The following is a 24,073-nucleotide window of genomic DNA, read 5'->3' as shown; positions in this document are numbered from 1 at the left end:
TATTATCCTATTTTTCATTCTGAGATATTTAATCTATTACCTAGTCTTTAAAGAAATTTCAATTTTGTTAGCTGTGCACTAGTGGCTCATACCTATAATCCTAATTACTCAGGAAGCTGAGATCTGGAGATTTGCTGTTAGACCCAGCAAATCTACTAGATTCCAGTCTACTAGATTTCATCTCCAAAATAACCAGCAAAAAGTAGGGTTGGAGATATGGCTCAAGTGCTAAGGGTACCACTGAGCAAGCAAGAAAAGTGAATGCACTACTGGTGCTGGGAAAACTGGGCGGCCATATGCAGAAAACTAAAAGTGGACCCCAGCCTGTCACCATGTACTAACATCAACTCAAAATGGATTAAAGACCTTAACATCAAACTTGAATCTCTGAAACTACTGAAGGACAGAGTAGGAGAGACACTTGAACTTATAGGCCCAGGCAGGAACTTCCTGAACAGAGTCCCAGGGTCACAACAAAATGGGAAGAGAATCGACAAATGGAACTACCTTGATTGCTAAAGTCATACCAATCAAGCTAGAAAGACAACCAACTAACTGTAAAAAATATTTACCAGCAATATATCAAGACAAGGGGTTAATATCCAGTATATACAGGGAACTCAAGAAACTAATTGCTCCCGAACCCAACAAACCAATCACTAAATGGGCAAGGGAACTAAAGAGAGACTTCTCAAAAGAAGAGATAAAAATTACAAAGAAACATGAGGAACTGTTCACCATCCGTGGTTGTAAAGGAAATGCACATAAAGACAACCCTGAGTTAGCACCTTACCCCAGTCAGAATGGCCTACATCCTAAAGGCAGCCAATGACAAATGCTGGAGGGGATGCCGAGAAAGAGGAACCCTATTACACTGCTGGTGGGAATGTACACTTATACAACCACTTTGGAAAGCAGTCTGGAGGGTCCTCAGAAAGCCAAATAATGACCTCCTCTATGACCCAGCCATACCACTCCTAGAAATCTATCCTGAACAACAGAAACCCGTATACAAGGACACATGCACTTCCATCGTTATTGCAGCACTTGTTCACAATAGCCAGGATATGAAAACAATCCAGATGCCCCACCACAGGTGAATGGATCCAAAAACTGTGGTATCTATACACAATGGAATATTATGCAGCCATTAGAAAGGACAAAATAATGGAATTTGCAGGGAAATGGATGGAACTAGAAGAAATGTTGAGTGAGGTAAGCCAAGAGCAAAGAGACAAACAGCACATGGTCTCCGATGAGTGGATGTTAAATCCAAAACGTAAGGTGATACGACAAAGTTAACAAGACTTGAGAAACAAAGGGCCTCCAATCCATCTGGTCGAATCACTACTAAATACCCCATGCTGCTGATCACATATATGGTATATATGTGCACACCAGGGGGAACTAGGAGGACACAGAACCAGAGGGAATCAGGGAAAAACATACAACAGTGGGACCCATCAGCTGCACTGGACATTGATCAAAATGAACTAAGCAACTCAGTGATAGCAATGGGAGGGAGGGAATGAGTGGGAAAGAGGGAACAGCTGACTCTATGCAAAAGGAAAGGAATGTACATATCACCCAACTTGGAAGAAATAAATGTATTGTCAAAGCTCATAGAACTCATAAACTTTATAGGCAATTTGCTCCATGAAAGTTAGAATGTTTGTGACTTTAACTAAGCATCACTATCCCACAATACTGTGAAATTCGTGAAATTATGTAATCACTTAATCACAATAAAGAATTTGGGGGAAAGAAAGAAAGAAAGAAAGAAAGAAAGAAAGAAAGAAAGAAAGAAAGAAAGAAAGAAAGAAAGAAAGAAGGAAAGAAAGAAGGAAAGAAAGAAGGAAAGAAAGAAGGAAAGAAAGAAAGAAAGAAAGAAAGAAAGAAAGAAAGAAAGAAAGAAAGAAAGAAAGAAAGAAAGAAAGAAAGGAAGGAAGGAAGGAAGGAAGGAAGGAAGGAAGAAAGAAAGGAAGGAAGAAAGAAAGTGAATGCCAGGTCCTAAGTTCAAACCCCAGGAGCACCACCAAGAAAAAAGAAAATTCAATGAAATTTTGGGGGATAGAATTGGTTTTGCTGGGGAAGGATTTGTTGTTGTTGACTTGTTTCTTTGTTACTTTGTTACCAAGTCTCACTATGTAGTGCAGGCTGTCCTTGAACTTCTAAGTCTCCTATCTGTGTATTCCAAGGAAATTTCACTTTTTAGAGAATGGAAAACACCATTCATTAGCTTTTTGTTTTTGTTTTTGTTTTTTTGCTGGTTCTGGGGCTTGAACTGAGGGTCTGGACTTTGTTCCTGAGTCTCTCAAGGACAGTGCTTCACCATGTGAGCTATAACACCACCTCCAGCTTTTTCTGAGTAGTTTATTGGGGTAAGAGTCTCATGAGAGGGATGAGGGGGGTAAGATGGGAAGGGATGGTAAGGGGAAACAAAGGAGGAGGCAACAATGCTTGGTAAGAAATGTACTCATTACCTTGCCCATGTAATTGTAACCCCTCTGTACAGTATTTTCACAATAAAAAAAAGAAAATTAAAAAAAAAGTCTCATGAACTTTCCTGCCTGGGTGGCTTTGAACCATGAGCTCCACTTCCACTTTTCTGGTGGTTAGTTGAAGATAAGAAACTCAGGGACTTTCCTGCCTAGGCTGACTTTGAACCACAATCCTCAGATCTCAGGATTACAGGCGTGAGCCACCAGCACCCAGCTTGCTTTTTTTTCGCCGGTCATGGGGCTTGAACTCTGGGCTTGGGTACTGTCCTTCAGCTCTTCAGCTCAAGGTGAGCGCTCTACCGCTTGAGCCACAGTGCCACTTCCAGTTTTCTAGTCGTTTATTGGAGATAAGAGTCTCACGGAGGGCTGGGAAGGTGGCTCAGTGGTAGAGCACTTGCCTTGCATGCATGAGGCCCTGGGTTTGATTCCTCAGCACCACATAAGCAGAAAAAAAAAAAAAAAAGGCCAGAAGTGGCGCTGTGGCTCAAATGGTAGAGTGCTAGCCTTGAGCTGAAGAGCTGAGGGACAGTGCTCAGGCCCAGAGTTCAGGCCCCACGGCCAGACTCCCCCCGCCCTCCCCCCAAAAAAAGTCTCACAGACGTTCCTGCCTGGGCTGGCTTTGAGCCTTGATCCTCAGATCTCAGCCTCCTGAGTAGGTTGGATCACAGGCATGAGCCACCAGCACCCAGCTTTGCTTTTTTTTTTTTTTCCCACTAATAGTTGAATGTTAAGAGTAGAGGAACATGTTCCCTCGTGGTATTTATTTCCTGGTAAGTCCTCAAAGGCCTCAAGATGAAGATGAAGATGACAGAAAAAGTGACAGGGTCTAAGCAGGTTCCACAAGAGTTTGAGAGAACCACTATATAAGAGCTCTTTTCTCAATGTAAGAATGAGCAGGTCTAACACAGGAGAACTAAAATACCTGAAAGCTGATTTCTGTATCATCTAACATCTTCCTGGAAAAGTTCTTACTCCTATCAAAGTAAAACTCCTTACACTCCACAAACCTACTTGCATATTAAAAAAAAAAAAACTCATGAAGTATTTTTTTTGGGGGGGTAGCAGGAATGGGCTGGTTGGCTTTTTTTTTTTTTTTTTTTTTGATAGTGTAATAGAGATAAGAGTCTCAGGGGCTGGGAATGTGGCTTAGTGGTAGAGTGCTTGCCTAGCATGCATGAAGCTTGGGTTTGATTCCTCAGCACCACATAAACAGAAAATCCCAGAAGTGGCGCTGTGGCTCAAGTAGTAAGAGTACTAGCCTTAAGCCAAAGAGAAGTTCAGGGACAGTGCCCAGGCCCTGAGTTCAAGCCCCAGGACTGGCAAAAATAAAAAATAAAAAAGAATTTCATGAACCTTCCTGCCCATGCTGACTTTGAACTGCAGTCCTCAGAATTTAGCCTCCTGAATAGCTAGCCTTATAGGCATGAGCCACCAGCAACCAGCTCATAAAATCTCAAAAAAAAAAGTAGAATAAATTCTTTATAACTGTATATTAGAAAAGTATAAAATGGTATATACATAATATTCTGGTTCTAGGGGCTGAGAAGGTGGGTCAGTGGTAGAGTGCTTGCCTTGCATTCATAAGGAGCTGGGTTTGATCCCTCAGCACCACATAAGCAGAAAAAGCCAGAAGTGGTGCTATGGCTCAAGCAGTAGAGTGCTAGCCTTGAGCTGAAGAGCTGAGGGACAGCGCCCAGGCCCAGAGTTCAGGCCCCATGACCGGACCCAAGGAAAAAAAAAAAAACTTCATATAAGCCGGGTGCCGGTGGCTCTTACCTGTAATCCAAGCTATTCAGGAGGTTGAGATCTGAGGATCATGGTTTAAAGCCAGCCCAGGCAGAAAAGTCTGTGAGACTCTTATCTCCAATAAACCACTAGAAAACCAGAAGTGGTGCTGTGGCTCAAGTAATAGAGGGCCAGCCTTGACCTGAAGAGCTGAGGGACAGTGCCCAGGCCCAGAGTTCAAGCCCCACAACCGACCAAGAAGAAAAAAATACCTTATACAGAGAACTAGCAGTACTGGAATTTTAACTTTGGGCATGATAATTTAGCCAATTCCTCATAAACACATTTGGACTATTTCCAATTATTCCATATTATAACACTATCATGCCAAAGTATATATCCTTAGATGTATGTTTTTATCTAGCAATTTAGACAGTTCCTTAGATAAACTCCTAAAAGCAAAATACTTGATCAAAGAATGTAAATATTTTAAATTCTGATACTGCAACATTCTTGTGAAAAAAAAACTTATATCAATATATTTGTGCCTTTTTGGTTATTATAACGCTTCACATATTTTCATTAATATATGCTGACCTTTTTGTTGGTTTCATTGTGATACTAGAAACTGACTCCAGGGCCATGAGAATTCTAGACAAGCATTGTACTACTGAGCTTTATACACTAGACCTGTATTCGTTTTTATATTTGGCTCTTCATGCAAGAAAGAAAGAATTAAACCTTATAAATGGGGGGGGGTTGTTTGTTTTTTTTGATTGTGGAACCTGAACTCTGGGCCTGGGCACTGTCCCCTCAACTCTTCAGCTCAAGATTAGTGCTCTACCACGTAAGCCACAGTGCCACTTCTGGCTTTTTCTGTTTATGTGGTGCTGAGGAATTGAACCCAGGGCATCATGCATGCCAGGCAAGCACTCTACCACTGAGCCACCTTCCCAACTGTTATAAATGTATTTTATAGTTACATCTTGGACAAGGGAACCAAACAGTACATAGTGAAGGGACTAAAGAGTGTAGTCTTGGGCTGGGAAGGTGGCTCAGTGGTAAAGCGCTTGCCTTGCATGCCTGAGGCCCTGGGTTTGATTCCTCAGCACCACATAAGCAAAAAGAAAAAGCCGGAAGTGGCGCTATGGCTCATGTGGTAGAGTGCTAGCCTTGAGCTGAAGAGCTGAGGGACAGCGCCCAGGCCCAGAGTTCAGGCCCCACGACCGGACCCCCCCCCAAAAAAAAAAGAGTGTAGTCTTTAAATGTTATAAGCAAGAAATAGCACACTCCATACTTAGTGACTAAACCATTCACAATCTGTACAGTCAGTTAAACAGTGCCTACATCTCCAAATGTATATCCATATGGAGACTCAGACTGTGACCTTATTTGGAAATAGTCCCTGCAAATGTAATTAGCTAAAGTGAGGTCTTATTGGATTAGAGTGGCCTCACATCCAAAGCCTAGTGAGCTGACTCCATGAAGGGAAAAGACAGAGAACTACACCACAATGAATCAAGATTGGAGTGAAGCCATAAGCAAAAATGCAAAGGATTGCCAGCAACTACCAGAGCCTTGGAGGGAGGCATGACACTTGTTCTCACTCAGAGAACCAACCATGGCTTTGATTTCTTTTTCTGGGGGGGTCTGGTTGTGGGGCCTGAACTCTGGGCCTGAGCGCTATCCCTCAGCTCTTCAGCTCAAGGCTAGCGCTCTACCACTTGAGCCACAGTGCCACTTCTGGCTTTTTTCTTTTTGCTTCTGTGGTGCTGAGGAATCGAACCCAGGGCCTCAGGCATGCAAAGCAAGTGCTCTACCACTGAGCCACCTTCCCAGCCCCATGGCTTTGATTTCTGTCTCATGACCTGTGAGGGAATAATTTCCATTGTCTTGAGCCACCCAATTTGTGGTGACAGAATTGAAAACAAACAAACAAACAAACTATTTTCTGAAAAAATAAAAAAGAACTGAATTTCCAAGCAGAATACTTTGAAATCATTAAAATACTTAAAAATAAGGGAATTGCCTTTTACCTGATAACCTGAGACCATGAGGCAAGGACATGAAAAATCACTCTAATTCATTCTCTCCCAAACATCACCACTGAATGGGTTTGGTAAAGTATGGGTAACAATGGAGCATTATTAACACTCAAAGAACTTATTACCTATGCACATACACATGCAAATTCATACTCAACTTTCTCTTATGAAAAGCTGAAAATTCCCTCATAACTGTTTTTTAGGTGAGAGATTCTAGCTCTACTATTTGCCAAAACAGATTTCTTTCCCCAAACCAGGCCTGTCGTGTATTTTTCAATCATCATAGATCGAGATGGAAGTATCGTCCTCAAGAAAGCTGTCAACCACTTAGAAATATACAAGTGGCACATAGAAGGTAAAGGTTCAGTCTTTCAAACTCCATTTATTCGGCAATACTGAGACCAGTGAAAATATAAATCTTAAATTGGATAAGGAGTTTTATTGAATCAACAGAATCACAGTGAAAATTATATATTTCATATTTAATGAGGCTATGGAAAGCTTCCACTGTGAACAGCAAGATTCCCACTAACAAAACAGTACACATCTTCTAAAAGACTTCCTCCAAACAACAAAGGAACATTTTAGCTTTAGGCTTTAGGGCACTAAGATCTAGATGTGAATCTCCTCACTTCTAACTGAACACTCTGAGTGGGTTACTTAACCTTCCTCATTTTTGACAGTTTCCTCGTCTGTAAGATAAAGGAAATGATATCAACTTCATGAAGATTTCTGGGAACCTAGGTTTGAAAGCAGCTTGGACAACACTGGAACTCAGCTGGGTCTACAAAACTGGCAGCTATTTATTATCTTCATTCTATAGAGAACCTGAGAAACTCGGATAAGCTTATATACAAAGTGCAGCTTAACATACATACCCAGGATCAGCCATCTAATAACTCAAGGAGGAGGAACAAAAATAAGATATGGAACCTAAGAGTCCTAGCTGATTGGTCCCTCCAAATTGAACCATGCTCTCAGCACTTCCTGACAGTAACACATGATCCAGCACCAGGTCTGCTACAATCACACATAAGATGGAAAGAACAGCTAGGCCATACCTCATGGTACCGCTAATTTTACTTGATAAATAGTAGCTAGTTTAGGTTTGGTCTTCCTTTATTTAACAGTTTTAGTCTTGTAAACCAATAACTATAAAATCCCTCTCAAAGATTATGTTGCCTGTTACACATTTTTAGATGGAGAAACAGGTAAGCTAGCTGGTCACAGCAAGTCAGAGAAAAATTTAAACAAGAAACTGTATTATTCTAACAGAATACAACTTCTCTTAAGCATTCATTTGATTCATAATTGATATTTACTGGTTATTATTTAATTTCAAAGATCAACCACATATAGGGTAACAACATATGGGACACACCTTTCAATTTCCCATTAAACTCAGGGCTTGTGGCCACTTGGAGTCCTGGATGTGGTAAGAGAAAACAGGTGACATCCGAGAAACATGAGTGAATATGATTTCGAACATTCTGAATTTCTTCATGTTGATGTTCCTTGACCTGCCAACGAAGACCAACATTTTACCAACCAAAAACTATTTGGTTTTCTTTGGCAGAAATCACTACTATGAGGACAAAGGAAAAACTTTCCAACTCTGATGGGTCACAATGGCCAATGAGAAAACTCAGAACTTCAAGAAGCAATGAATGCGTAGTGTGACTAGCCATGCTTAATTTCCATAGCTAAAATGCACAGGTATTAAAGAATTTGTTTAAAATGTGTATTGCATAATGTTTAAGAACAAGAGAAGGTTTGTGGGCTGGAAGGAAAATATACCCAGTGAGTAGTGACTAACAAAGGACTCTTATGTGAGGCCATATAAATGGGCCTAACCTGTTTATATTCATGCCAAAGAAAGCAAATGAGATTACTGAATAGGAACAGAACTAAAATTCTGAACTGTTCTAAAGGCACACATAAAACCTGGCTTAAAAATGTGAAATGAAAATTATAACCACACTTGGGCTTTACCCAGAATTCTTCTCCGAAGTCCCAGTATTTTACATTTCCAGGTTTTTGTTTTGTTTTTTGTTGGTTGTTGGACTTGATCTCTGGGCCTATGCACTATCCCTGAGCTCTTCAGCTCAAGGCAAGTAGTCTACTATTTGAGCCACAACACCACTTCTGGTTTTATGGTGATTAACTGGAGATATGAGTCTCATGGGCTTTCATACCTGGGCTGGCTTTGAACCACAATCCTCAGATCTCAGCCTCTTGAGTAGCTAGGATTACAGGCGTGAGCCACTGGTGCCCAGCTCCAGGTTTTTAAAATTTGAAATAATAATATTGTAAGTTTATGCTTAAGATTCCTACAAGTTCAATATACTGAGTGTCATCGTCAATAATCTGCCTTAAATTCCATAGCCAAAGGCAAATGAGTAATTTTTACTACTTTTAGAAAATTCCTCTGGATTATTTTCCCACTTACCTGTAAACGTTTCTCCAAAAATGCCATTCCTCCTTGTAGTCCATAGTTATATTCATAAGGGAAACTCCAGTCTCGAATTAGAAACATCAGTGTCTATTTCAGCAAAAAGTAGGACATAATACAGCATAAACATATTTAAAGGTAATAACTGAAATACTTCTTTGCATAATGCCAATTTCTTTAAAGGAGGCAAACACATGTGATGAAGGACTTACCTAAACGACCATGTCTTAGAAACTTTATAAAAAACTCTATGGATGTGTTTAAGTCCAAGATGAGGTCAATAGGCCCACCTGCTACTTGTGGGAATGAATCCCACAAGTTAACAGGAATAGAACAGATTGTTTAGAAAAAAAATTGAAGGGGATGGGTGAGGTTGGGAGAGGTGGAGGAGGACAATGGAAGGGTGACATTACACTTATAAGCTGGTATGTTGAATTAGAAATCCCTTTGTATAACTAAAGATAATATTTAATTTAAATTTTTAAAGTATATTAAAAAGAGGGTTCTACCCTAAAAACAAGCAGGAGCAACGTAGTAAAGGACACGAGAGAAAACATGACACTGTCAAACCATAAGATCACATCTGTTGCCAGGATTACGCCTGTAATCCTAGCTACTCAGGAGGCTGAGATCTGAGGATCGAGGTTCAAAGCCAGCCCAGGCAGGAAAGTCCATGAAACTCTTTTTTTGGGGGGGGATCAGGTCGTGGGGCCTGAACTCGGGGCCTGGGCGTTGTCCCTCAGCTCCACAGCTCAAGGCTAGTGCTCTACCACTTGAGCCACAGCGCCACTTCCGGCTTTTTTCTTTTTTGCTTATGTGGTGCTGAGGAATCGAACCCAGGGCCTCATGCATGCAAGGTAAGCACTCTACCACTGAGCCACTTTCCCAGCCCCTCCATGAAACTCATCTCCAATAAACCACCAGAAAACTGGAAGTCATGCTGTAGCTCAAGTGGTAGAGTGCTAGCCTTGAGCTGTAGAGCTGAGGGACAGCACTCAGGTTCAGAGTTCAAGCCCCATGACCGACCAAAACAAAAAAAAAAAAAACAAAAAAAAAAAACCCACATCTGTTATTCACATTATAAAGCAGAAGATATAGTCAGGCTTGGAGCATGCCTCTAAGTCTCAGAATAGAAAAATAAAAATAAAATATAAATAAAAATAAAAATAAAATGGCTGGGAGAATGGCTCAACTGACTCAAGGCTATGAGTTCAAAAACCTAGGATTCCCCTCCCCCCCAAAAAGTTCACATATTAAGGCACCTCTAAGCTTTACTGAAATCACTATGCTTTTCATCTTCAAGAAATAAGTAAAGCATGAGCCAGTAAATATTTTCTGTACTGAACTAGAGAATAAGAGTTTAAACAGTTCTTCAACTCTGTTGCTGTAGTACAAAGGAAGCCATGGAGCTACATAACTGTATAGCTGGCTGAATAAATGGCTGTATAACTCAGACTTGCTTAGCATGTTTGAGGCCCCTGGCTTGATTGCTAGTTCTGCATAAAGAAAAGAGAGGGAAAAGAGAGGGAAAAAATAGAACTGGGCATGACAACACATACCTGTAATCCTCAAGGTCAGCCTGGGCTACATACATAGCAAGATCCTGTCTTTTTTGTTTTTTAATTCTAAGCCTGGGCTACATACATAGCAAGATCCTGTCTTTTTTTTTTTAATTCTAAGTTATTTATTTCTCTGAAGCACTCTACCACATATATAATATTTTTGTTTGCTTGTTTATGTAGCACTGAAGAATTGAACCCAGGGCCTCATACAAGCTAGGCAAGCACTCTGCCACTAAGTCACATTCCCAGCCCAAGATCCTGTCTTTAAAAAAAAAAAAAAAAAATCACAGGTCACTCACAGGTAGTTCACACCTGTAATCCTAGCTATTCAGGAAGCTAAGGCTGAAATCTGAGGATCTAGCCCCAGCAGAAATATCTGTGAGACTCTTACCTCCAATTAACAACAAAAAAACAAGAAGAAAAAAACAGAAGTAGGTTTGTAGTGGAAATAGAACTGTGGTTCAAGTGGTAGAGTACTAATCTTGAGCAAAAAAAAAAAAAAAAAAAAAAAAAAAAAGCTAAGGGACAGTACTCAGGCCTTGTGATCAAGCCCTGGTACTGACACACACACACACACACACACACACACACACACACACACACACACACACACACACACACACACACACACACACACACACACACACACACACACACACACACACACACACACACACACACACACACACACACACACACACACACACACACTAATCCCAATTACTTCAGAGTTAAGGAGCAATAAAAACCAGGTTAGAGGTGTGGCTCAAGTGGTCAAGTGCTAGCCAAGAGCAAGAAAGCCAAGCAACAACATGGACAGCATTAAGCATGGACTATGTCAAAGCCTCAGATTAAAGAGGGTAAAAAACAAAAACTAGGAGGTGAACATAGCTCAACTGTTCAAGCACTTGCCTAACATATGTGAGGCCCCAGTTTGGCAGTGTCATGTTTTCTCTCGTGTCCTTTACTGCATTGCTCCAGCTTGTTTTTATTTAATATACTTTAAAATTTTTTAATTAAACATTATCTTTAAGTAGTTATACAAAGGGATTTCTAATTCAACATACCAGTTTATGAGTGTAATGTCACCTCTTCCATTGTCCTCCTCCACGTCTCTCAACATGGTAAAAATGATCAAACAATAAAAACATAGGCATACAGCCCTGTGTCAGTGGCTCATACCTATAATCCTAGCTATTTAGAAGGCTGCGATCTGAGAATCACAGTTCAAAGCCAGCCTGGGCAGAAAAGTCCATTAAGATTCTTATTTCATTTAATCAGCAAAAGCCAGAAATGGATATGTAACTCAAGTGGCAGAATGCCAGTGTTGAGCAAAAACATCAAGCAAGAGCATAGTCAAGCCAATATACTAAAATGGAACAACACAGAAAAGATTAGCATGGCCCCTGAGCAAGGATGACATGAAAATCTGTGAAGTGTTCCATATTCAAAAAATAAAATAAAATAAAAGCTGGGTACTGGTGGTTCACACCTGTAATCCTAGCTACTCACGAGGATGAGATCTGAGGACTGTGGTTCAAAATCAGCCTAGGCAGGAAAGTCCCTGAGTTTCTTTTTTTTTTTTTTTGTTGGTCGTGGGGCTTGAACTCTGGGCCTGAGCGCTGTCCCTCAGCTCTTCAGCTCAAGGCGAGCGCTCTACCACTTGAGCTACAGCGCCACTTCCGGTTTTCTGGTGGTTTATTGGAGATAGGAGTCTCACAGTCTCTCCTGCCCGGGCTGGCTTTGAACCGAGATCCTCAGATCTCAGCCTCCTGAGTAGCTAGGATTACAGGCGTGAGCCACCAGCGCCCGGCCTCCCTGAGTTTCTTATCTTTAACTAATCACCAAAAAGTGGAAGAGGAGCTCAAGTGGTATAGTCTTAGCAATGAGTTAAAAAACTCAGGGGCAGCATCCAGGCCCTGCATTACCCACAACAGGCACACAAAGTGTATACATATATGTATATATATATATATATGTGTATATATGTACATGTGCATACAACATCCTGGTCAGACCTAAAGGTGCATGCCTGTAATTCCACCACTAAGAAGGGTGGGGCAGGAGGAGTTTAAAGCCAACCTGTGCTCTACAGTGAGATTCTATCTTACAAAAATAAAAAACAGTGCTCACTTCTGCAGCACATATACTAAAATTGGAACAATACAGAGAAGATTAGCATGGCCCCTGAGCAAGGATGACACACAAATTCATGAAGTGTTCCATATTTTTAGGGATGGCAGGGGAAAAACAAAGGAGGGGGTAATAATGCTCAATAGGAAATGGACTCATTACCTCACTCATGTAACTGTAACCCCTCTGTACAGTATCTTTACAATAATATATATATATATATATATATATATAAAATAAAAAATAAATAAATAAATAAAAAACACTTAACTTGCAGGGTGCCGATGGCTCAGCCCTACAATCCTACTCAGGAGGCTGAGATCTGAGTATCACAGTTTGAAGCCAGCCTGGACAGGAAAGTCCATGAGACTCATCTCCAATTAACCACCAAAAAGCTAGGAGTTAAGCTGTGGTTTTCACAAAGAACAAAGAACAAAAAACAAAAACAAAAACACTCAGGGACAGCACTCAAGCTCTGAGTCCAAGTCCCAGGAACAGTATAAGAAAATAAAATACTCTCTGGGTGCTAGTGGCTCACACCTATAATCCTAGATACTCAGGAGGCTGAGATCTGAGGATCTAGGTTCAAAGCCAGCCCAGGCAGGCAAGTCCATGAGAATGTTATCTCCAATAAACCACCAGAATACCAGAAGTGGTCCTGTGGCTCAAGTGGTAGAGCGCTTGCTTTGGACTGAAGAGCTGAGGGACAGTGTCCAGGCCCAGAGTTCAAGCCCTACAACTGACAAAAAAAACAAAACAAAACAAAAAAAACTCAACTTTCAAGCCATATAAAAATAGGCAGCAGGCCAGGTTTGACCTGTGAGCTATGGTTTGCTGATCTGTGAGCCAAAACCAAGACATGCATTATGTTCAGAGCTAATACATTACCTGGAAGGGTTTTTGGAAAATTTCATCCATTGCCAGACGACCGTATTCTGTAAAGAGCTATAAAAACAACAACAACAAGAGTTATGGTTTGTAAGGAAATTTAGTTAATATAGTTCTGTGCTATTCTTTAGTAAAGTACTTATTTAGCAGACTGGATATTAGTATTAAAAACACAGTTCCATAGCTTAAAAAGCCCACAGGAGCTTAAACTGTCATGAACCTTAAAATCGTCTTGATTATTTCTCTATTTTCCACATCCCAATTCATCAGCAAATCCAGAATCCAACCACTCATCAGTTCCACATAGCCTGGAATACTCAACAGCATCCTAAATGTCCTTACCTCAGCTCTGCCTTCCCACAGACTATTCTCAAGACAGCTACCACAGTGGTTCTGTTACAAAAACATGGTTGCTGGAACACAGCACACTTCTGCTCACAACATTACACACTCATTCAGTCTCCAGCCACTATGGATCACTGTGCCTCAAACAAGTGGACTTGCAGCTGCCTGAGGGCCTTTGTTCTGGCTTCTCCTTCTGCCTATGTAGTGTTCTTCCCAAGAACAGACTTGGAATCAGCTCACTCATTTTCTCACATCTTTATTCAAATGGCTCCTTCTCAATGAACCCTCCCATGACCATCTACTTAAAGGATTACAATTTTCTAGACAGTATTTCCTACCTCCATCATGTTTTAAAGTATTATTAGCATCAACTAGTTAAACACAGGGAATTCATTTTGATATGTCCATTTATGCACACATGTAACTTGGTCAGACTCACCTCCTCAACCCTGTCACCTAATATACTCCCACCTTTACTTGTCGGGACTAGTGTCAATTTTCTCCGTGAGCATTTAAGTCCCACAGGACAAGAACATTTGCCTTTTTATTCACTCTGAGCCCACAATATTTACCCCATCCAGATTCTTGAATGGATTCATTAAGATTATAATGTACATGTATCATCACCTTTTTCTTCATAAACCTCATTAAAAACAAAAAACAAAGCTTAAATGTTACACAATCAAAGGACAAGGAAGAAAGGAAAAGCCACGAATGCTATGAAAGGAAAATGAACAGGCAAGAAATGTCAAGAAACAAGTAAATTCTCTACCAGACATGCTGCTACATACCTGTAATCCCAACACTCAGGAGGCGAGAACAGTAAGGTGACAGAGGTCAGTCTAGATTACAAAGTGATATACTGCCTCAAAGAGAAAGAGGGAAAGAGAGAGAGACAGAAAGAGAGAAAGAGGGAAAGACAGAGAGGCAGAGGCAGAGGTAGAGAGAGAAGTGGGGGGAATGGAATGGAATAGAATAGACCAGAATATAACATTCTCTCAGCAGAATCTCTAAAAGAAGTCTGGGAAATAATAAATGCCCAGTACCCTGCATCATAGGTATGAAAAATGTTTGTGACTCTCTGGGAAGACCACCTGCACCCCCAGGTTCCTAACCTCTCAGCCCTATCTTCTTCTTGCCCTCACAGAAATGTTGGACTAGAAAGACCAAAGAAAAACAAAACACTAAAGCAGGGTACCAGTGACTTGGGTCTGTAATCTGGGAGGCTGAAATAAGAAAGACAAGCTGGGCGTTGGTGGCTCATGCCTGTAATCCTAGCTAATCAGGAGGCTGAGATCTGAGAATCAAAGTTCAAAGACAACCTGGGCAGGAAAGTCCATGAAACTCTTATCTCCAATAAACCACAGAAAACAGGAAGTGGCACTGTGGCTCAAGTGGTAGAGCGCTTGCCTTGAGCTGAAGAGCTGAGAGGGACAGTGCTCAGGCCCAGAGTTCAAGCCCCGCAACCGACCAAAAGAAAAAGAAAAAAAAGAAAGATTGAGGTTGTAGACCAATGCAGTCAAGAAAAGTTTATACACCTGTCCTGTCATCTCAGCAATAAAAAGTAGGCAACTTGAGATAAGTGAGTCTCTAACAACAAAAATAACAGATTGGCACTAATGGCTCATGTCTACAATCCTAAGATACTCAGGGGGGGTGAGGATCCCAGTTCTAACCTCCAATTAACTAGCAACAAAGCCAGAAATGCCAGGTGCTGGTGGCTTATACCTACAATCCTAGCTACTCAGGAGGTTGAGATCTGAAGAGTATGATTTGAAGCAAGCCTAGAGTAGGGAAGTCCATGAGATTCTTATCTCCAATTAACCTCAAAAAAAAAAAAAAAAGAGACCAAATATCCCCATGCTGCTGATCACATATATGGTATATAACATGTGAGCACTGTTATATATTACAGACTGTGATAGACAATTTGCTCCAGGAAAGTTAGAATGAACTTGTGACTTTAAATGAGCATCATTATTCCACAATACTGTGAATTTCCGGAAATTATGCAATCACTTAATCACAATAAAAAAAAGAACCTGGGGAAGGGAGGGAGGGAGGGGATGGTAGGGGGAAAACAATGGAGGGGGTAACAATGTTCAAGAGGAAGTGTACTCATTACCTCACTCATGTAACTGTAACCCTCTGTATAGTATCTTTACAATAAAAAAAAAAAAAAAAGAAATGCAACATTTCACCAAGGAAGAGAAAGGACACTTAGAGAACACATCCCTGACTCTAAAGAAATACAGCTAATAATGAAATAGTAACCCTCCTAAAATTGAAGCCCAGCATTTTTTAGATTGTGTTTATGTTTTATATAGATTATTCAGTTGGGATATATCATGTATCATTTTGTGAAGCATGGTCACTTTTAAATATGTGTTTTTTTAAGTAAAATGTCTAGTGTTACCATTGTTAAAAAAAAAAAGAGAGAAAAAAAAACAAATGGAGCTATGGCTAGAGCAAAAAACTCAAGGACAGCACCCAGGTCTTGAGTTCAAGCTCCAGGCCCAACACACACACACACACACACACACACACACACACACACACACACACACACCCCAGACACACACACACACACATACACACACACACACACACACACACACACCCCAGAAGTGGAGGTGAGGCTCAAATAGAAGAAAGTCAGCACGCACACACACACACACACCCCAGAAGTAGAGGTGAGGCTCAAATAGAAAGTGTGCATGCACGCGCGTGCACACACTCACACACACACACACACACACCAGAAGTGGAGGTGAGGCTCAAATAGAAGAAAGCCAGCCAAAAGTGAAAGAAAAAAGGCTAAGTGGAGAGCAAGAGTGCAAGATTCTTGGTACTGGCATGCACCCACAACCATACATGTACACACTAATACACACACCCACACAGTAAAATCCAGGGTTGGAGACATGGCTCCAGCTATAACAATAGTGAGACCCTGAGTTTAAATCCTAGTACCACAACCAAAACAGTCTCGGCCAGACATGGCAGTGCATTAGTACCATGCCTATAATCCAAGCTCCTTGAGAAGCAAAGCTAGGAGGATCAAGGTTCAAGGCCAGGTAGTAATACCCTTTCTCAAAAACAAGCCAAGCATGATAGTGCAGACCTGTAATCTCAGCTACTTAGTAGGCAAAGGAGGACTGCCATCCCAGGCCAGCTCCAGCAAAAGCTTTAGACAAGCAAAAAACAAAAGGACCAGAGGCAGGACAAGTCTATGGTAGAACATATACATGCCTAGTAAGCATGAGGCCCTGAATTCAATCCCCTCTGATCCCCCCCACACACACCCCCAAAAAGTGAGTACATATATACAAATATAATACAGCCTTGGATACCAAACTCTACTAAGGTTAGATGCCCACTGTCTTTTATTGGAAAGTACTCAAATCCAAGTATACATATTGAACAGCAAGTTCCTTAACTTTCTCACCATGCTTAATTTAAAGAAATATCTGAGCCGGGCGCCGGTGGCTCACGCCTGTAATCCTAGCTACTCAGGAGGCTGAGATCTGAGGATCGCGGTTCAAAGCCAGCCCGGGCAGGAGAGACCGTGAGACTCCTATCTCCAATAAACCACTAGAAAACAGGAAGTGGCGCTGTAGCTCAAGTGGTAGAGCGCTCGCCTTGAGCTGAAGAGCTGAGGGACAAGTGCCCAGGCCCAGAGTTCAAGCCCCACAACCGCCAAAAAAAATAAAGAAAGAAAGAAATATCTGGTGGAAGTGATTGCCCAAGAATAAACTTTTGTGTAAATACTGACATTTAGGAGTTGGTAACAAAATAGACAATCTTTCCCAATCACTACACTCCCCCACACTGGTACATAAGGCCCACCTTTTCTAAGATCTCTTAGCCACTGAAATTGTTTTAAGTAGGGAATAAGAGAAGGAAGAGTGATTATGTGGAAAAACGAACTTTAGGGGCTGGGAAGGTGTCTCAGTGGTAGAGCTCTTGCCTTGCATGCATGAGGCCCTGGGTTCGATTCCTCAGCACCACATAAGCAAAAAGAAAAAAGTCGGAAGTGGCGCTGTGGCTCAAGTGGTAGAGCGCTAGCCTTGAGCTGAAGAGCTGAGGGACAGCACCCAGGCCCAGAGTTCAGGCCCCACGACCGGACCCAAAAAAAACAAAAGAAAAGAAAAACAAACTTTACAACTTTGGCAGGAGGGGGGGGGCAGGAGGGGGGGCGGGAGGGGGGGAGATGGGAAGGGGAAACAAAGGAGGAGGCAACAATGCTTGATAAGGAATGTACTCATTATCTTGCCCATGTAATTGTAACCCCTCTGTATGGTATTTTCACAATTAAAAAAAAAAAAAAAAGTAGGAAGAGTGAGAGAGTAGGTGAGGCTGACTTCAATACATTGTATATATCACAATGAAATCTCATACAACTAATATATATATATATATATTACTATTTTCAAGCAAATAAAATTTTTTAAGAAAGAAAAGATCTTACTACACTGCTCAAGGTGACCTTGAACTGGGGATTCTCCTGACTAAGGCTCCAGAGTAGCTGGGATCACAGCCAGTTCTTACTCAAATTTTTAGTGGCTTTTAAAAAAATTTTGCAGGGCTGGGAAGGTGGCTCAGTGGTAGAGCGCTTGCCTTGCATGCCTGAGTCCCTGGGTTCGATTCCTCAGCACCACATAAGCAGAAAAAAAGCCGGAAGTGGCACTGTGGCTCAAGTGGTAGAGTGCTAGCCTTGAGCTGAAGAGATGAGGGACAGCGCCCAGGCCCAGAGTTCAGGCCCCACGACCAGACCCAAAAAAAATAAATAAATAAAAATAAAATTTTGCAGCACTGAGGACTGAACTGAGGATTGAACAATATATTGATATATATTATGTCAAAATTAGATTGTATTATGTATTATATTGTATATTTTATATACATTAGCATTACAAAACCATTCATTCAAGGATTCTGGAAGGCAGGAAGGAGAGATGGGGCCAGGGGGAGTAAATGGCATAGACAGAAAAATAAAAGCATTCAGATAAGCCCAAGCAGAGGCTAGCAAATGCTATAAAATAGCTGTGGTCCTTTCAGACTCATACCATATACTAGTGTCAAGAAGATTCTGTCTCACATACACCAGAGTCAAAAATTCTAATTCCACAAACAGAAGAGACTATGCAAAGGGCTCTGGGCAGAAGGTGTCCCAACTTCCCTGGCAGGGGAAGGAGAACAGAGAAAAGAGTTGCCTTGTCTTTCATCCAATCCCACTTTCCCTCCTGACAGAACTGCAGGCAACAGACAGCAAGCAGCAGCCTTAAGTTTGGCAGGATATGGATGCAGTGAACTTCTCTGCAGAAGTTGAGCTGACCAGGGCAGACTGCAGGCAGACTATCTTGTGGAAGAGACTGTTGCTTAAGAAGATGAAGAAGAGGCACAACTGGAAAAGGTTCATTTTTCCAGGGTCTTTCCTTCACTGACACTGATAATGAACAAAGGAAAGATGATAGAGAAGAGGCAGCCACGAATAATGTATAAGAACTGCATTGTTGTGAGGAAAAGGCAAGGGCAAACCAAATCTAAAGTAGCACGGCCAGTTCCTTTCTATGTTTGACAATTCCTTTACTGAACCAACCATACTCAAAGCACACAGTGAATAGAGAAGGAACATATGCAGCAGAGTAAGCAGCTGACCAAAAAGATGGATGTAAAAGAGACTTAAATATCCCCTGGATAAGGAAAAGAGACTGTAGCAAAAGGTTGAAGGGCATGTCAGCAATGATTTCACTGACAATAAGGAATGGGTGAGACTTCTTTCTTGATACCTCAAATGTCATCAGCTGTATCTTGAAACCAAATGCCATTCACAACTTCGCTAAGCACAAACACGAAGTGCACTCAAAAAAGCACCCAAGAGGCTGGGAAAGTGGCTCAGTGGTAGAGTGCTTGCCTTGCATGCCTGAGGCCCTGGGTTCCATTCCTCAGCACCACATAAGCAAAAAGAAAAAAGCCGGAAGTGGCGCTGTGGCTCAAGTGGTAGAGTGCTAGCCTTGAGCTGAAGAGCTGAGGGACAGTGCCCAGACCCAGAGTTCAGGCCCCACGACCAGACCCCAAAAAAAAAAAAAGCACCCAAGAATTCCAGACACAACAAACACCTCCATGTAGTGATGGATCACCAATAATTCATGCTGTTACAACTAAAACAAGAGGAGACTGAACCAGAATACTCTGCACTGGAAAAGCCTACCAAGAGTATATGGCTCACTCTCGCTTTCTTTCTATCCTTTATACTTGGGACTCTCTCCAGGGCCAGGATACTATTTGACTTTCTTTGTTGCTATTCCTCTCTCTCTCATGCTAGATTTGAGCATCTAGCTTTAAGATGGTACAAATAGCCCAGATGAGTCTGTTTCCCCCGCCACAATCTTGGAGAAAGGTTTGACCCTGTTAGCCATCTCTTCAGCACACAGAGGAGAGAAAAGTGCCACAAAAATCTTTCAATAAGCAGAACCCTGCAGTCCCCCAATTATGGATTTGGTAGGCCTACCTAGCACTCACGCAACCAGGGCTCGCTCTCCATCTCTGTTTGATGCTCCTCCTTGCCTGGCAGCTAGCTCCATCCCAGGGCCAATGTCCACACTAGACATTCCAATTTATATTTTAACTTTGTCCCTACTGAATTTTCCATTTTTCTGTTAAGAGTTTAAATGCCTAGCTCTTTTCTTATTTTCTGTTTTTTTTTTTTTTTTGGTCCGGTTGTGGGGCCTGAACTCTGGGCCTGAGCACTGTCCCTCAGCTCTTCAGCTCAAGGCCAGTGCTCTACCACTTGAGCCACAGCGCCACTTCCGGCTTTTTTCTTTTTGCTTATGTGGTGCTGAGGAATCGAACCCAGGGCCTCAGGCATGCAAGGCAAGCGCTCTACCACTGAGCCAACTTCCCAGCCCCTCTTATTTTCTGTTTTTAACAGAATCTTGTTATTGCTTAGTCGGAGCATCTTATCTATGAGGAAAGGAGTTTACACAGAATAAGCAAAAAGCCAACACTAAGTCATGAAAAATGCATGCCAAGAATAAGACCTTTAAAGCTTCAGAAACAAAAAGGTTACATAAACAGCATCAGGAATCACAGTGAAAATTCAGCAGCTGTATTGGAAGGTGGACAACAAGGAAGCAATACCTTCAGAATTCTAAAATATTAGTTCCATTCTTTAATCCTAGAATAAAATAAAAATATTCTCAGGGGCTGGGAAGGTGGCTCAGTGGTAGAGCGCTTGCCTTGCATGCCTGAGGCCCTGGGTTCAATTCCTCAGCACCACATAAACAAAAAGAAAAAAGCCACAAGTGGTAGAGCACTAGCCTTGAGCTGAAGAGCTGAGGGACAGCGCCCAGGCCCAGAGTTCAGGCCCCATGACCAGATGCAAAAAAAAAAAAAAAAAAAAAAGCCAGAAGTGGTGCTGTGGCTCAAGTGGTAGAGCGCTAGCCTTGAGCTGAAGAGCTGAGGGACAGTGCCCAGGCCCAGAATTCAGGCCCCATGACTGGACCCAAAAAAAACAAAAACAAAACAAAACAAAAAATTTAAGTCTCCTAGGCATCCTTTCTTAGGAGGCTACTAGAGAATGAGTGAAGGAATGACAAGACAAAAAGAAAAAAACAGTCAATGAGATAATGAGTCAATGAAACAACCAATGAGACTAAGGTGGAAAATGAAAAGAAATGTCAATATGATAGCAAAGGAAGGCTGCTGGATGACAGCTGTGCCTATGCCTTCAAAAACCAATCTAGTCAGACACCAGTAGCTAATGCCTGTAATCCTAACTACTCAGGAGGCTGAGATCTGAGGAGTGTGGCAAAAGAGTCCTTGAGACTCTTACTTTCAATTAACCACCAAAAAGCTAGAAGTGGAGCTGTGGCTCAAGGACAGTGCCCAGTCCATAAGTTCAAACCCCAGGACCAGCACCCAAAAACAAAAACAAAACAAAACATGCTGCAGTTCTAACGTGTATTAAATTATGAATATGACCTTATTTGGAAATAAGATTTTTTACAGATGTAACTAAGTTAAAATGAGGTCATGAAGTATGTCCTTACAAGAAAAACAGAAACACAAGGAGTAAAATGCTATATAAAGACAGACACAGAGAGCAGACGGCCATGTGAAGACAGGCAGAGTTTGAAATGTGCAACTGAACGTCAAAGGATGCCAAGGATTGCCAACAAACCTTGAAATGCTATGAAGAAGCAAGAAGAGATTCTCCCCTCAAGGATTCAAAGAGAGCTTGGCCTGTCAACACTTTGATTTCTGACTTAAGGCCTCCAGAATTATAAAACAATTCTGTTCCTTTAAGCCATTCACCTTGTAGTACCATTACAACAGTCCTAGAGATCTAATATATCACCCAGTTCTGTTGTTATATATCTCACTGTAAAACCTATGATGATGTGAGCCATTACCATCTCAAGCACTTGATATCTCCTATAGCACTTGATCCTCAGTCTGACACAAAGTAGGTATTTGAGGTGGCTCAGTGGTACAGTGCTTGCCTTACATGCATGAAGCCCTGGGTTCGATTCCTTAGCACCACATAAGCGGAAAAAAAAAAAAAAAAGCTGGACGTGGTGCTGTGGCTTAAGTGGTAGAACGCTAGCCTTGAGCTGAAGAGCTGAGAAACGGCGCCCAAGCCCAGAGTTCAAGCCCCACAACCAACCAAAAAAAAAAAGGAGGCATTTGAAAAATTTGAGAAAGAAAGAAGCTTAGAAAGGAATACATTTCAGATTTTTTAAAAAGCTAGGTGCTGGTGGGAGCAGTAATCCTAGCTACTCAGAAGGCTAAAATCTGAGGATCACAGTTTGAACCAGCTCAGGCAAAAAAGTCCCTGTGAAAGTCTTATCTCCAATTAACCACTCAAAACTGGAAGTAGAGTTGTGGCTCAAAGTGGTAGAGTGCTAGCCCTAAGCAAAAGAGCTCAGAGACAAAGCCCAGGCCTTGAGTTCAAACCCCACAACCACAAAAAAAAAAAAAAAAGCCAGACATAGGCTCCCACCTGTAATCCTAGCTACTCAGGAGGCTAAGACTGGAGAATTAACATTCAAAGCCGACCAGGTCAGGAAAATTGATGTGACACTTATCTCCAACCAACAAAAAGCCAGAACTGGAAGTGTGGCTCATATAGTCAAATGTTAAGCATGAGCAAAAAAGCAGAGTGAGAATGTGGCTCAGAGTTGAAGTCCCAATATAAGCACAAAAATAAACATGTAGAACATGGGTTTGATACCTAGCACCTCCAACAAACAAACAAAAAAAAATTGGTGGCATATCCAGATTTTGATATGAGTTAAGCACAGTAACCAATCCCAGCACCCAGGAGGCTAAGGCAGGAGGCTCTCAAGACCAACCTAGGCTGCATAGTAAGACTGGGGCAAGGGAGTCTAGTCAAGTTTGGATAGGAAATGTTCCACAGAACCACTGTGTTCAACCACAGAATCAAATACCAGTACAAAACCATCAATCAGCTGGGCGCTGGTGGCTCACGCCTGTAATCCTAGCTACTCAAGAGGCTGAGATCTTAAGATCGAAGTTCAAAGCCAGCCAGGGCAGGAAAGTCCATGAAACTTTTTTTTTTCTCTCTTTTTTTTTTTGGGTCTGGTCATGGGTCCTGAACTCTGGGCCTGGGTGCTGTCCCTCAGCTCTTCAGCTCAAGGCTAGTGCTCTACCACTTGAGCCATAGCGCCACTTCCAGCTTTTTTCTTTTTGCTTATGTGGTGCTCAGGAATCGAACCCAGGGCCTTATGCATGCAAGGCAAGTGCTCTACCACTGAGCCACCTTCCCAGCGCCTCTATAAAACTTTTTTTTTTTTTTAGCTTTTTTTTTCCATGAAACTCATCTCCAATAAACCACCAGAAAACAGGAAGTGGCGCAGTAGCTCAAGTGGTAGAGTGCTCACCTAAGAGCTGAGGGACAGCGCCCAGGCCCAGAGTTCAGGCCCCACAACCAGACCAAAAAAAAAACAAAAACAAAAAACACCTTGTCCACTTTCTTCCATTCTTTGCTCAAATGACAAAGGCCATTCCCAGCCACCCACCCCTGCTCTACCTCAGCAACAAATACACAGAGTATAGAGAATTACTATGAACAAAAAATCTTTCTCCATATTGCAATCATTTGCTAAAACCTACTCAGCTCTAAAATTTTCCTCTCTTAAAACTTATTTTTATAGTAACCAGGGTCTTGCATATGCTAGGCATATGCAATATACTCAACCTCTTAGACTGAAAACTTTAAATGATGTATTATGATATCAAAATGTCTGTGAAGAATATATACCTGCAGCTGTTGAAGATCATCTTCCTGAATGTTCTGGGACAAATTGTAAATCTAGAAAACAAAAATCCAAATTTATACTGTTCTAGCTTTCGTCAAACAAATCCCAAATAAACCTAACACACTGAACATAAGTT

The 24,073-nt window shown here is 41.6% G+C and overlaps 1 protein-coding gene, 2 non-coding genes and 1 pseudogene across 6 annotated transcripts in view; 2 read left to right on the top strand and 2 right to left on the bottom strand.

Moving 5' to 3' along the window:
• LOC138814849 (atlastin-3) overlaps nt 1-24,073 on the bottom strand; it is a 76,041-nt gene that overhangs the window by 11,426 nt on the left and 40,542 nt on the right. For all 4 annotated transcript variants that reach the window (XM_070003925.1, XM_070003923.1, XM_070003922.1 and 1 more), the window contains 4 exons: nt 23,940-23,990; nt 13,307-13,363; nt 8,721-8,813; nt 7,653-7,791 (listed from right to left, as the gene is read on the bottom strand). In XM_070003925.1, the coding sequence (XP_069860026.1) occupies nt 7,653-7,791; nt 8,721-8,813; nt 13,307-13,363; nt 23,940-23,990 (340 nt within the window). The remainder of the gene's footprint in view (nt 1-7,652; nt 7,792-8,720; nt 8,814-13,306; nt 13,364-23,939; nt 23,991-24,073) is intronic.
• On the top strand, nt 11,635-11,736 carry LOC138814867 (U6 spliceosomal RNA). The gene has a single exon (XR_011368110.1). It is a non-coding gene; the product is annotated as a U6 spliceosomal RNA (small nuclear RNA).
• On the top strand, nt 12,411-12,517 carry LOC138814866 (U6 spliceosomal RNA). Its single transcript, XR_011368109.1, has one exon. It is a non-coding gene; the product is annotated as a U6 spliceosomal RNA (small nuclear RNA).
• Nucleotides 18,581-22,065, bottom strand: LOC138814846 (etoposide-induced protein 2.4 homolog; annotated as a pseudogene).

The sequence above is a fragment of the Dipodomys merriami genome, unplaced genomic scaffold, assembly GCF_024711535.1.
Source record: "Dipodomys merriami isolate MVZ:Mamm:240054 unplaced genomic scaffold, mDipMer1.0.p SCAF_617, whole genome shotgun sequence".
NCBI classification, from domain to species: Eukaryota; Metazoa; Chordata; class Mammalia; order Rodentia; family Heteromyidae; genus Dipodomys; species Dipodomys merriami.
This window is presented reverse-complemented; position numbering and strand designations above follow the sequence as displayed.